Raw genomic sequence first — 14,176 nt, forward strand, 5'->3', positions numbered from 1 at the left:
CTGGGCCAGGCCGAAGACAGGAGCCAGCAGAAGCCTCACCCAGCTCTCCCACGAGGGCCCAGGGGCCCAAGCACTAGCCTACCTTTCACTGCTCTCCAGGCACATTAGCAGGGAGCTGCACAGGAGGTCGGGCAGCTGGGACTTAAACAGACGCACATATGGGATGCTGGCATTGCAGGCGGCAGCTTCACAGGTTGTGCCACAATGCCGCCCCCAGGAAAAATATTTTAAAGGAATGCTATTATGGGTACCCAGGTAAGTGGTTTAACACATAAGTTAGTGGCCGAGATGGGAAAAGGAAATGCAGGCCTGGAAAATAACACGGGAAGTTTCTTCATTATAATTACAGTAGTCAATCAGCCAGTAAGCTTCTGAAACCTCAGTGGTGTCTGACTGGCAAAGACAAACTGCACTGCAGAGCCGGTGCGCACCCTTCCACGTCCTTTCTCACCTCTTCCAAAACCGGAACTCAACAGGAAAAGGAAAACAAAGTTGTTCTGTTCTTTATTTTCAAATGCCTTTACCAAAGAAAGTCATAGAAAATTTATTTTCTCTTTAGAGCTAGATCCAACTGATGAAACAGAATGTCTCTGAAAGTAATCAAAAGGATACGTGACAAATTCTATTTGGATTTCTGTAAAACAATGGTGAGAACTTTGTTTTTCAAAATGGTATACAAGCATGGCCTAAAAGGTAACAAGACAAAAACTCGGGATCCCTCTAATTCTACAGTTCCACTGAACTGTTCACATCCTTACATGCGGGAACTTCAAAACGCCCAAGGAGGTGGAATTCAAATATTATTTTAAAAAATTTTAAATCCACGCACACACGTATGCGTTCTACTTTCTAACCACAAAGGCCAGCACCCAGCGTAGGGCAAGTGTAGACAGCTGCGTAGCCTGGCCACGCCGGGACAGTGAGCGCCTGAGAAGGTGAACACCTTCACCGTGCGTGCGGCTGGGTGATGAGAATGTAAGAGTGAGTCCCTGCGCACGTGGGACTCAGTCAGCACCGAACTTCCCCGAGAAGAGAAGACCCGCCTACCTTGGGTTTGTCTTCATATACTTCTTCCTGCTACATTTGCTCATTATTAAGGCATCTGCAGTCAGTGCTTGCTCCGCCCTCGTTTTCTTCTTTATGTCTCCTGCAGTAAAATCGTAATTTGGAATTGAGAGATCATAACAACATTTTTAAAAAATTAAAACCGCTCAAGACTGTGGGTAAAAAACCCACAAAACTTAAGTTACGTGCTACTTCTCAGACTATCTGCTACTGAAGAAAACCCAATGTTGCTGAAATCACCTACTACGTACTCAGCATAGCCCTAAGTTATCACTGTCTTAACTTGCACTCTATTGCAATAAACATTCCCGTCAACTTTTCTTTGTCTTAAATTCAAACAGGTTCTAACAAAGAATTTTTACAGCTTATTCAAAACCTTTTTTGTGTTAAAGATTTTTTTTAATATACACTTGACATGCAGAATGAAGCAAAACTGGTAAAGAAAAAAACAAAAGGAGGCCAGCATAGTGTCACAGCAGGGTAAGCTGCCACCCACAATGCTGGCATCCCATATATTTATACATATTTAAAGATTTATTTATTTATTTGAAAGTCAGAGTTACACAAATATGGAGAAGCAGAGAGAGAGAAAGGTCTTCCTTCTGCTGGTTCACTCCCCAAATGGCCATAACAGCCAGAGCTGCGCCGACCTGAAGCCAGGATCCAGGAGCTTCTTGCAGATCTCCCACGTGGGTGCAGGGGCCCAAGGACTTGGACCATGTTCTACTGCTTTCCCAGGCCACAACAGAGAGCTGGATTGGAAGAGGAGCAGCTGGGACTAGAATTGGCACCCATATGGGATGCCAGCACTGCAGGTGGTGGCTTTACCTGCTACGCCACAATGCCAGCCCCAATACATTTTTAATATTTATTTCTTCAAAAGGGAGAGTTAAGGAGAGAGAGAGAGAGAGAGAGAGAGAGAGAGAGAGAGAGAGAGAAATTGTCCATCTGCTGGTTTACTCCCCAAATGGCCCCAATGACCTGAGCTGGGCCGTCCTGAAGCCAGGAACCAGAAGCTCCCTCCAGGTCCCACACAGGTGGCAGGGGCTGGAGCAGTTGTGCCATCTTCCACTGCTCTCCTAGGCACATCAGCAGGAAGCTGGATAAGAAGTGGAGCGGCCAGGACTCGCGCTGGTGCCCACATGGGATGCTGGCATGGCAGGCAGTGGCTTTACCCACTACACCATAACACCAACCCCAGCATCCCATATTCGAGGTCAGCTTTGCTTCTGACCCAGCTCCCTGCTATGGAAAAGCAGCAAGAGATGGCCCAAATGCTCGGGACCCTGTCATCCACTAGGTGACCTGGATGAAGCTGCTGGCTCCTGGTTTGAGCTTGATCCAGGCCCAGACACTGAGGCTGTCTGGAGAGTGAGTCAGCGGATAGAAGTTAGCTCACTCTCTCTCTCTCTCTCTCTCCCGCTCCCTCCCTCCCTCCCTCCTTTCCTCCCTCTCTAACTTTTCCCTTCAAAAACATACAATAAATGTTTTTTTTAAAAAGACAAAAGAACATCTCAGAGTTCCTAATTTTTTTGGAACTGGGAAGGACCATGACGTTCAGCCCTCAGTGCCAGCCGCGGTACTGCTCAGCTCCAGACACACTGCATTCTGGCTTCCCCTGCAGTGTCACCTCTGAAATGGTGTCACCCGTCCCAGTGACCTCTGCAACTGCAGACAGCAGGCGGGTGTGCTAGACCTCACTGAAGGCCCTACAGCAATGGCCACGGCTGCCACTTGTCTGCCCTTCCCCCTCCCCACCCCGTCCAGCAGAGGGACCATGAGACAGGGTAGAGCATTTCCACCCTGCTACCCACAGGGATACCCGCACGTGAACTAAAGCAAGGACGGGCCATTCCTTGGGACTGGGCTTTGTTATACCACGCTGGCATTTTACACGTGGACTTCTCATCCCCTTGGCAGTTGTGCAAGCAAGAAGGCTGGATCGTTCATCTTCTAGGCAGTGCCTGGCATCCATCATATGGCAGGCTCTTATGCTGGGCACTGGGACACAGTGGAACACATTGCTCTCCAGAAGGTGGACATCTAAGAGCACTGTGTAGGGGCTGGCGCTGTAGCATGGTAGCACAGTAGGCTAAGCAGCCGCCTGCAGTGCCGGCACCCAATACGGGCACCAGTTCTAGTCCCGACTGCTCCTCTTCCTATCCAGCTCTCTGCTGTGGCCTGGGAAAGCAGTGAAGGATGGCCCAAGTGCCTGAGCCCCTGCACCCGCATGGGAGACCCAGAAGAAACTCCTGGCTCCTGATCGGTCCAGCTCCCACCATTGTGGCTATTTGGTAAATGAACCAGTGGATAGAAGACCTTTCTCTCTGTCTCTCCTTCTCCCTGCAGCTCTACCTCTGAAATAAATAAATAAAAATCTTTTTTTAAAGATTTATTTATTTATTTGAAAGTCAGAGTTACACACAAAGAGAAGGAGAGGCACAGAGAGAGAGAGAGAGGTCTTCCATCTGCTGGTTCACTCCCCAGTTGGCCACAACGGCTGGAGCTACACTGATCCAAAGCCAGGAGCCAGGAGCCTCCTGCGGGTCTCCCACATGGGTGCAAGGGCCCAAGAACCCGGGCCATCCTCCACTGCTTTCCCAGGCCATAGCAGAGAGCTGGATCAGAAGTGGAGCAGCCGGGACTTGAACCGGTGCCCACATGGCATGCCTGCACTGCAGGCGGCAGCTTCACCGGCTATGCCACAGCGCCAGCCCCAAAGAAATCTTTTTAAAAAATGTGCAAATGAAGAATGATAATATTATGTAACAATGGCGATGAGCCTAGGGCCGTGTAACAACTGCTAATTGCTGTTTTTCTCTCAGAAACATCGTGTCTTACTTCAGTAATACATTTTTATAGATCAAAATAATTTTAGAAATAGAAAAAGGTGTTCAGCGGAGCCCAGGAGCAGCCAGCACTTCCTCTTCCCAGAGGCAGTCGGCATGGAGGGAGGCACCAGCTTGCCACCAGGCAGCCGCAGTGCCAGAGGAACACCACGGGCCGCCTTCCAGAAGGACAGCCGCTCGGGCTGGCTCGGCAGTCCAGAAAATCCTCTCATCCAGCTGCTCTCCTGTAGTCAGCAGCAATTCAAGCCCGCAGGCCACATTTAGTCCCTCTAACATCCCCACGACACTCCCTACCGCCCCGAAACGCCGTCCTCCTTCAAGTCTTGAGGACACGCACTCGGGCTTCCCCTCCAACCCGTTAGCTCTGCTTTGCCTCCTTCGGCCCACCCTTGAGCGCAGGTTGTCATTCCCCAGGCTTCCAGTCCCAACCATCTCCTCCACCCCTTCTCCCGGGGTTGCCGACTGCAGCCTTCTTCAATAGTCCAAGCTTCTGGTCCAGCCTCCGCCTCCCTCCTGAGCCCCAGCTCTCTAAGGGCCGGCCTGGTGCGTATCTCTTAGGAGCTGTTCACAGATCCCCAGACTCATGTTCAATGAAACCCAGGTAGCTTCTCCTGCTTCACCAGTCTCCTCTTGTCGCACCGTTATTTCGTGGCAAAGGCAACGCGGCTGACTCAGCCACGCAACCCCAGCATCCCCTCCCCTCCTCCCAGTTCAAGGCAGCAAGGTGGTCTAGCAATGCAGTAGTGGTGTGGTATGCAGAACACTGACATAAGAGGTGGATACTTCTGGAGACATTCTGTCCTGCCAAGTCACCTTGGGAGGAGAAAGCAGCATAACACATGCAAAACGTCTAACTGAGCCAGGAACACCAGCTTAGCTAACCCAGTAATTCCACCTTCCCAGCAACGCTTGATCCTCTCCCTGCTCAGACAGGGCCACCGGTTCAGCGCTGATTCCCATCTTCTGTTGACATCATTAAAGCAACAGCCTCTGCTTAAATTACTCCGGCGCACGTAAGCCTCATCTCTACCTCCCTGATCTGCTCAACGAGAAATGCAAATGCAAACATGCATTCCTCACTCACCGTCCAGGAATCCCTGGATCTGACTCTGACTCCAGCTCCCGCCAATGCACAGCCTGGGAGAGAGATGACTCAGTGGTTAGGCTCCTGCCACCCACATGGAGACCTGGTTGTGCTCTTAGTTCCTGGTGCTGTCAAGCCCTATCCCGGCCATCGTCGCGTTGGGGGAACAGAAGACTCTTAATATTAAACATTAAAAAAATATTCTGGGGCCCAGTGCTGTGGCAAAGTGGGTAAAGCCACTGCCTGTGGCACCCTATATGGGCATCAATTCGAGTCCCGGCTGCTCCACTTCCAATCCAGCTCCCTAACATGCCTGGGAAGGCAGCTGGAGAAGGCCCAAGTGCTTGGGCCCCTGCACCCATGTGGGAGACTCAGAAGGAGCTCCTGGCTTCGGTCTGGCCCAGCCCTGGCCCCTGCAGCCATTTGGGGAGCGAACCAGTAGATAGAACACTCTCTCTCTCTGCCTCTGCCTCTCTGTGACTTTTTTTTTTTTTTTTTTTTTTTTTTTTTTTTGACAGAGTGGATAGTAAGAGAGAGAGAGACAGAGAGAAAGGTCTTCCTTTTGCCGTTGGTTCACCCTCCAATGGCCGCCGCGGCCGGCGCGCTGCGGCCGGCGCACTGCGCTGATCCAATGGCAGGAGCCAGGAGCCAGGTGCTTTTCCTGGTCTCCCATGGGGTGCAGGGCCCAAGCACCTGGGCCATCCTCCACTGCACTCCCTGGCCACAGCAGAGGGCTGGCCTGGAAGAGGGGCAACCGGGACAGAATCCGGCGCCCCGACCGGGACTAGAACCCGGTGTGCCGGCGCCGCTAGGCGGAGGATTAGCCTAGTGAGCCGCGGCGCCGGCCTCTCTGTGACTCTTTCAAATAATATTTAAAAAATATTCCCAGATGTGGATTTCTGTTCGATACCATCTATACCATTAGGTTTGATTCCAGAATTAACATTGGCATTCGCTGTACTTTTCACCTGTGGTTTAACAGTCCCATTTAATGTCATTGTTATCAGTATCCTTTCATATATGAGAGTACTTCAAAACATTCATGGATGATGGAATTGAAGGATAAACTTATTTGGTGTAAAAAATGTATACCCATGCATATGAGGGGTCTTCCAAAAATTTATGGAAAATGCATAATATCACAAAAAACTAGGCATGGATTCTGAGTTTACTTTGCATCAAAATAAACTTACCTTTCAATTCCACTTATCTAACTTTTGGAAGTACTCTTGGACAGCTCTCTATACTGATTTAAAATATATAAAATATATATCCTTTTATAGAAAAGGATAGTATTAGACACATATTTAGGCAATTCTGAACACCTATTCTGCTGTGGTTAACTATATTAATCTCTTAATGTAGCTCTGAGAAACTTGGGAATATTTAAGAACTAAACTTCTTGGGCAACCTTGCTAGACTGTGAAAGCGTCCCGCATCACTTCCCACCTCATCGACCCACTCTGTTACCCAATGTTCTCCAGTCCTCTGTGAAACCTACAATGCAGCTAACGCCCTGTGCAGAGCGTTTCTAGTGCGCCCCAGCACTTCTGCCCCCATCGGCAGCGACAGACGCTCACCAGGAGTCAGTGCTGACAATCACCAAACCTGAGTAAGCCAGCCAACTGCTGCAGTTTTGGAACTCATCAAATAAAATTATGCAACTGATGAAATCATTTAAAAAGGCAGCTGTTCCTATGAAAACTAATTTGGAAATATAATAAGAGAAAAACGTATTTAAAAAGTCCTGCTTGGGGGTCAGCACTGTGGCACAGCAGGTTAAGCCACCACCTGCAATGTCAGCATCCCACAGGAGCACCAGATCAAGTCCCGCTGCTTCAGGTCTGACCCAGAGCCCGGCTAACGCACCTGGGAAAGCAGTGGAAGATGGCCCAAGTGCCTGGGCCCCTGCACCCATGTGGGAGGCCCAGACTGAGTTCAAGGTTCTTGGCTTCAGCCTGACCCAGCACTGGCTGTTGTGGCCATTTGGGGAGCAAACCAGAGGATAGAGGATTTCTCTCTGCTTTTCAAATTAAAAAAAAAAAAAAAAAAAGTCCTGCTTTTTGTATTAGATTTCACAGTTGCAGATAACTGCAAAATATTGGGGAAAATTATAAAAATGAAGAGTTCTCTATAAAACACTTGTGAAACAGACTACGTTCTTGTTCTCCTCAATGTCTATTTTGAGAGGCAGACGGAGCTGTCTGGCTCACTTCCCAGATGCCAGCAATGGCTGGAACAGGACTAGGCCAAGACCCAGGAACTCGAATCAGGTCTCCTCCACGGGTGACAATCACAACTGCTAAGTCATTGCCTGTCACCTCCTAAGGTCTGCACGGGCAGGAAGCTGGCGTCGGCAGCAGAGCTGGCCTTCAGCCCAGGCACTGGGAGCAGGCATCCGTACCGTGTGTCACCCAGCAGGCTAAACACTACCCCCTTGCTCCACTTGTAAAAACCCAAAAATGAGATCAAACTACGCATTATTGAGTTGGTTTCTGCAAGAAAATCTTAAAGAAAAAAAGAATCCACAAATGCTACTAGCATCGTCAAAAGGAAAGGAAGTAGAAATCAAAAGCAGTCAGCTCCCAGAGCAGAAAGAGAACCGAGCGCGCAGTCCGTTTCTCCAGGTCTGGGCTGCAGCAGGTGCAGTTGTTTGGGGAAGTAGTCTTTTGTTGTTGTTGTTTTAGAAAACTTTTATTTAATAAATATAATTTTTGAAAGTACAACTTTCGGATTATACCAGTTTTTCCACCCATAACCAGCCTCCCACCCGCAAACCATCCCATCTCCTACTCCCTCTCCCATCCCATGTTAAGATTCATTTTAATTATCTTTATATACAGAAGATCAACTTAGCACATACTAGGTAAAGATTTCAAGTTTGCACCCACACAGACACACAAAGTATAGAGTACTGTTTGAAGACTGGTTTTACCATCAATTCGCATAGTACAACACATTAAGGACAGAGATCCCACATAGGGAGTAGGTGCACAGTGACTCCCGCTGTTGATTTAACAATTGACACTCTTACTTATGACGTCAGTGATCACCCGAGGCTCTTGTCATGAGCTGCCAAGGCTATGGAAGCCTCTTGAGTCCACAAACTCCGACCTTATTTGGACACGGCCATGATGGAAAGCAGTCTTAATAGATGAAAACTGAAGTCCTAACAGCAAGTAAGGCTTGAAAGAGAGTGAAAATGAAGCTCACAGGATGGAGCCAGCGCTCCCGGCCAGCCTGACTACAAGGCTGGGAGAGGCAGGACCAGCCCAAGGGAGAATTCATTCCAAACGCCAGCATCTCAAGTTGGCAGGGGCAAGCCCAGGGTTGTCAGGTATTTTAAGTGAAGAGGAGTATGGGAAAAACGAAGTGAGATAAAATCAGAAAATTGTGCCACTTTTAAAGCTCTGTGTTCTTTCTAAAGCAAAGTTAGAAAAATTTTCACGTAACAATCTAACTTGTGTGTAAAAATAGAAATAGCCAGGAGGAATACCTGTAAATAAATATTTCAAACACTTGTAAATAATGTCTTTAATGTTGCAAACACAAGGTACACATCAAATCAGTAAGTTCCCTAATAGACACAGGTCCAGGGCTCCTCCAGTCAATTTGTTTAAAACTTTTATTTAAGAAATCTTAACTCTTTTGAAGTCATCAAAGGACTAACTATCCAAGCAGCTTGCTCTTTCAATTCAATTTTTCACAATCAAGCAGGATCAGCTGCTAAGGTGGCGATGAACAATGAATTCACACAGTCGTGGCCTGCCTCCAGCCTTCAAGCACCCATCGCCAGCGCTGAAGAAGGGAAACCAAATGCTGTATTGTGGAGAAGACTGGCCTGCTTGCCTCACTCACGGTAAGCTTTTTCTTTTCTTTTTTAGATTTTATTTGTTTATTTTGAAAGAGTTACAGAGCTCTTCCATCTGCTGGTTCATACCCCGAGACTGCTGCAATGGCAGGGGCTGGGCTAGGCCGGAGCCAGGAGCCAGGAGCCAGGAGCTTCGGGGGGTCTCCCATGTGGGGTCAGGGACTCGAGGAGTTGGGCCATCCACCGCGGCCTTTCACAGGCCATTAGCAGGGGGCTGATGGGAGAGGTGCAGCAGCTGGGATGCGAACCAGCGGCCATGTGGGCTGCTGGCGCAGCAGGTGGCGGCTTAGCCTGCTGCACCACCATCCTGGCCCTCACGGCTCTTCCAACAGCAGGCTGCGTGATGGCACTTTAGGTCCCGTTCAAAACACATCTGCAGGTAAGCACTCACACACTGATCACTAACCAGTAAACCTGGGAACCTAGAGCCGACACTCGGATTAACTGAACTTCAGCCCGACCTGGATCGGCCTGTGTGGCACACCTGAACAAACCTGTCTCCTTCTCAGCACAGGAAGGCACCTAAGGAAATGTCACTGCTTGAGCGACTTTAAGAGTGGCAGCACGCCACTGTCCACGGCCAGCGCACGATTCTGCACCTGTGACACAGCCGCCCCAGTTCCAGAGACGGACGCCTTCATGTAATCAATGCTAGTATCCAAAGTCCGAAACACTTTTAAGGAAATATAAATCATTTTCTGTGCTACCCATGAAAAAAAAAAAATAAGGCTCTTTGAGAGTAGGAACAAAACTGCATGACATTTTGTCATTCTAAATTAGCTGATCTAATTTTAGGTCTGCTTTTTATTTTTTAAAACTTCACTGAGATAACTTTGAAGGGAGTTTATCTTATAAACTTTTACTCTCAAGTAAAATACTGAAATCACATTAGCACCACTCTTAAAGTTTCCCAGAGCCTTGCCATGTAGTTGGCCTGGCTGTACTACCGTTGAGAGAACACGCCCCAGGGCTGAGCTGTGGCCTAGCGGGTACAGCTGCCGCCTACAGCGCCGGCACCCATGTGCGCACCAGTTGGAGAGAACGTGCCCGATGATGCTCCCCAGCTGGGGAGAGGGGAGGGGTTTCAGAAACCTTCACAGGAGGGGGCTTCAGGACCAGGCCTGCAGCAGTGGGTCAGCCCACGTCTACACTGGGCAGACACCGGTTCGAGTTCCAGCTGAATCCCTTCCAATCCAGCTCCCCTGACCCCAGTGCTTGGGCCCCTGCACCCACGTGGGACCCAGATGAAGCTCCTGGCTCCCGGTGTGGTCACCTGGGGCCCCGCAAATGGAAGATCTCTCTCTTTAATTCTTTCACATAAATAAATAAATCTAAAAAAAAAAAAAAAAAAAAGAGCTTCTAAAGCTCTCTTAGAGGCAAACACCTCTACTCTCCAATGAGACAGTTATTTAAGCAAAACTCCCGAATAACTCATAGCTTGTACAGTTCCTCTGCTTACAAAAGCAGTTTCACATACGTCTCGCAGACGCGCCCAGGAAAGCCGGCCGTGGGCTCACCTTTCCCTGTGAATGCTACAGCTGAATTACGCCGTAAGACTTATTGTCATGAGGACAGGAACGCGAGCCTTGGGTTTTCCTGTTTGCTTTCTCAGGCGTCAGAGATGCCGTGAGCTCATCTACTGCGGTTTCCACTTTCAATCCCTCCCGTGTCCTCCACAAGGAATCACGAAACGTTCGTCTCTACGCGCGTAAGGACCACGTGTGTTCTCGGAGATGCGCTTTTGCACCGCTGATTTGTGACTCACAAAGCTGCCTCTTACAAGCGGAACCCATCAGTTCAGGGCGCTTCACCGAGTCAGGCATCCCAGGCTTCTCCTTAGGGACGAATGCGGGCCGCGGCCCGGGACAGCAAGGGCTCCGAACCCGCAGCTCCTCGGGGCGGCGCCGGGACACTGGCGAGCTGGCCGCGCGTCCGTGCAGGACCCCGCCCCGGTGCTCACCGCGGGACGCGCTCCGTGCTGTCCACCAAGCGGCCGCAGTGGCCCCGAGCGCAGGCCACTTGGTCCCCACAGAGGAGCCGGAGCAGGTTCAGTCCATCAGCGGGGAACCCGCGCTCACTTTCGGGGCAACACGAAAAACGGACAGAGAAGCGCCCGTGTCGGCGGCCCACGCGTCCATGCGCCCGGCTCCGAGCCACTCCCGGGCCGCCAGGGGCTTCACGCACCGCTGTGCCACGCGCGTTCCTTCCTCTAGGGGAAAAGCAGCTCGCTCCCCCGGAGGATGGAGCCGGGGGTGCAGGCGCGTCCGACCCCCGCCCCGGCGGACCTCAAGTCCGATCCCGTCTCCGCGGACCCTGCGTCCGATCCCCACCTCTCCGGACCCCGCGTCCGACCCTCGCCCGGCGGACCCCAAGTCCGATCCCGCCACTGCGGACCCCTCGTCCGACCCCCGCCCTGGTGGACCCCGCTTCCGATCCCGCCTCTGCGGACCCCTCGTCTAACCCTTGCCCGGCGGACCCCGCGTCCGACCCCGCCTCTGCGGACCCCGCGTCCGATCCCGCCCCGGCGGACCCCAAGTCCGATCCCGTCTCCGCGGACCCTGCGTCCGACCCCCACCTCTCCGGACCCCGCGTCCGACCCCCACTTCTCCGGACCCCGCATCCGACCCTCGCCCGGCGTACCCCAAGTCCGATCCCGCCTCCACGGACCCCTCCTCCGACCCCCGCCCCCGAGGACCCCGCGTCCGACCCCCGCCCCGGTGGACCCCGCGTCCGATCCCGCCCCGGCGGACCTCAAGTCCGACCCCGCCTCTGCGGACCCCGCGTCCGACCCCGCCCCGGCGGACCCCAAGTCCGACCCCCGCCCCGGCGGACCTCAAGTCCGACCCCGCCTCTGCGGACCCCGCGTCCGACCCCGCCCCGGCGGACCCCGCGTCCGACCCCCGGCCCCGGCGGACCCCAAGTCCGACCCCCGGCCCCGGCGGACCCCAAGTCCGACCCCGCCTCCGCGGACCCCGCGTCCGACCCCTGCCCCGGCGGACCTCAAGTCCGATCCCGCCTCCGCGGACCCCAAGTCCGACCCCCACCTCCGCGGACCCCAACTCCGACCCTCGCCGGGCGGCCCGGCGCGACCGGCGGCGGCTGTGGGGACGGAGCCGCCCCGCCGGGGTCCCCTCCGAGCCGCGGGCGTCTCCCGCCGGCCGCGACCGCCTCAGCGCCGCGGCGGTTGGGCGTGGGCGGCGGGGTCCGCGCGGCTCCGAGGGGACCCCCGGGGGGCCTCGGCCGGGCGCCCTGACCCCGGCCCGCCCCGCCTCCGCCTCCGCCCCCTGCGCCGCGGCGCCGGCTCTGGGTCTCGGGCCCGCCCGGCGCGCCACTTACCCGCCGCGACGGCGTTTACGTAGCGGACTCGTCACTGGCTGCGGACGCGAGGCGCCCCCACGTCAGCGCCGAGGCGGCCGCCGCCGCCTCCCCTCCGACACCAACCACAAGTAGCGCCGCGGCCGGCGGCACCGCGCCCCCTCCCCCACTCCGCGACCGCCGCCCGGGGGACGCCCGGCCGAGACCCAGCCTCGAACTCCGCCCCCTGCCGGTCGCCAGCGGGAGTGCGGCGGGACAATCCAACAATTCAATGGAACCCGGGGCCGGGCGGGGCCACGGGGAGAGGGGCGGGGCCAGCGGGGAGGGGCGGGGCCAGCGGGGGAGGGGAGGGGCCGGAAGCGGATGCGCCGCGCGTGCGCCGGAAGCCCGCTGCGTGCAGCCCGCGGGCTGGTGGCCGGCCGAGCCGCTGGACCGAGCCCGTGCTTGGGGCGAGCCCCGCGGGCGCGGCCTGCGGACCTGGGGGCTGTCGGGCGGTCCGGCTTGTTCCCAGCTCCCTCAGCTCGCCCAGGCCGCCGGTCAGTGCGCGGGCACCCACGAGGGCGGGGAGTGGAGCTGCCCTGCCCCGGGAACGCGGCGGTCCGAGGGCCGAGCGACCGCCTTCCGGCAGGGGACTCGAAGAGGCGCGCCGTCCACGGCGAACGGAGCCCCGCGGGGCACGCACGAGGGCCCGCGGGCGAGGACGCGTGGGGAGTCGCGCGGGTGGAGGCCCTGCCGGGGGTGGGCAACGCGGGGCGCTCGGTGGGTTTCCGCCAGCCCCGAGGCCGCGAGTGGCGGGGTCCTGACCTGGCGGTAAGCAGAGGTGAGAGAAAGGGACCTGCTGTGACACCGGCATCCCCTATGGGAGCAGGTTCGAGTCCCGCTGCGCCACTTCCGATCCAGCCCCCTGCTGATGGCCTGGGAAGGCAGAGGAAGGTGGCCCACGTGCTTGGGCCCTGCACCTGCGTGGGAGACCCGGATGGAGTCCCTGGTTCCTGGCTTCGGCCTGGCCCAGCTCTGGCCGTTACAGCCATCTAGGGAGTGAGCCAGCAGGTGGAAGATCCCTCTGTCTCTCCCTCTTTTCTGTGACTCTGATTTTTAAATAAATTAATCTTGGGGGGGGGGGGAAGATGAGCAAAAAAAATGAGTCGTGTGTGTGGTTTAGAGACTGACACAGGATATTTATCCCTACGTGATCAGTATTTTAGCTCAGAAAAGGGAGTCGTTAGGAGGAGAGAGAAAAGGGGGGAGGGGGCAGGAAACAAAACAGGTTAGGAGACCCTGGAAAGTCACAGGGGAGCGAGGTTGGCCGTGTGCTGGGTGACTAGATGGCCATTGGTCATAGACTCTCACCGGGGATCGAGGCTGACCGTGTGCTGGGTGACTGGATGGCCATTGGTCATAGACTCTCACAGGGGAGCGAGGTTGGCCGTGTGCTGGGTGACTAGATGGCCATTGGTCATAGACTCTCACAGGGGACCGAGGTCGGCCCTGTGCTGGGTGACTAGATGGCCATTGGTCATAGACTCTCACAGGGGATCGAGGCTGACCGTGTGCTGGGTGACTAGATGGCCGTTGGTCATAGACTCTCACCGGGGATCGAGGTCGGCCCTATGCTGGGTGACTAGATGGCCGTTGGTCATAGACTCTCACAGGGGACCGAGGCTGACTGTGTGCTGGGTGAATAGATGGCCATTGGTCATAGACTCTCACCGGGGATCGAGGTCGGCCCTATGCTGGGTGACTGGATGGCCATTGGTCATAGACTCTCACAGGGGACCGAGGCTGACCGTGTGCTGGGTGACTAGATGGCCGTTGGTCATAGACTCACAGGGGATCGAGGTTGGCCCTATGCTGGGTGACTGGATGGCCATTGGTCATAGACTCTCACAGGGGAGCGAGGTCGGCCCTGTGCTGGGTGACTAGATGGCCGTTGGTCATAGACTCACAGGGGATCGAGGTCGGCCCTGTGCTGGGTGACTAGATGGCCGTTGG

The 14,176-nt window shown here is 54.5% G+C and overlaps 2 protein-coding genes across 25 annotated transcripts in view; one reads left to right on the forward strand and one right to left on the reverse strand.

Moving 5' to 3' along the window:
- CREM (cAMP responsive element modulator) overlaps positions 1-12,344 on the reverse strand; it is a 71,224-nt gene extending 58,880 nt beyond the window's left edge. For 10 of the 24 annotated variants that reach the window (XM_051833471.2, XM_051833470.2, XM_051833463.2 and 7 more), the window contains exon 1: positions 1,048-1,147. In XM_051833471.2, coding sequence (XP_051689431.1) covers positions 1,048-1,091 — 44 coding nt within the window. In that variant the 5' untranslated portion in view covers positions 1,092-1,147. Of the gene's footprint in view, positions 1-1,047; positions 1,148-11,913; positions 12,044-12,205 lie in introns of those variants that run through there. The other 14 variants (XM_070056173.1, XM_070056165.1, XM_070056171.1 and 11 more) reach the window with 4 other exon arrangements.
- LOC138844906 (uncharacterized) lies at positions 11,110-12,228 on the forward strand. The gene has a single exon (XM_070054995.1). The coding sequence runs from the start codon at positions 11,110-11,112 to the stop codon at positions 12,226-12,228; it is 1,119 nt and encodes a 372-aa protein (XP_069911096.1).
- Positions 12,345-14,176: the final 1,832 nt, after the last annotated feature.

The sequence above is a fragment of the Oryctolagus cuniculus genome, chromosome 13 (assembly GCF_964237555.1).
Source record: "Oryctolagus cuniculus chromosome 13, mOryCun1.1, whole genome shotgun sequence".
Classification (NCBI taxonomy): domain Eukaryota; kingdom Metazoa; phylum Chordata; class Mammalia; order Lagomorpha; family Leporidae; genus Oryctolagus; species Oryctolagus cuniculus.

What these genes read in the sequence shown, in the direction of transcription:
- LOC138844906 (XM_070054995.1), top strand. Translation starts at nt 11,110, where the DNA reads ATGGAGCCGGGGGTGCAGGCGCGTCCGACCCCCGCCCCGGCGGACCTC.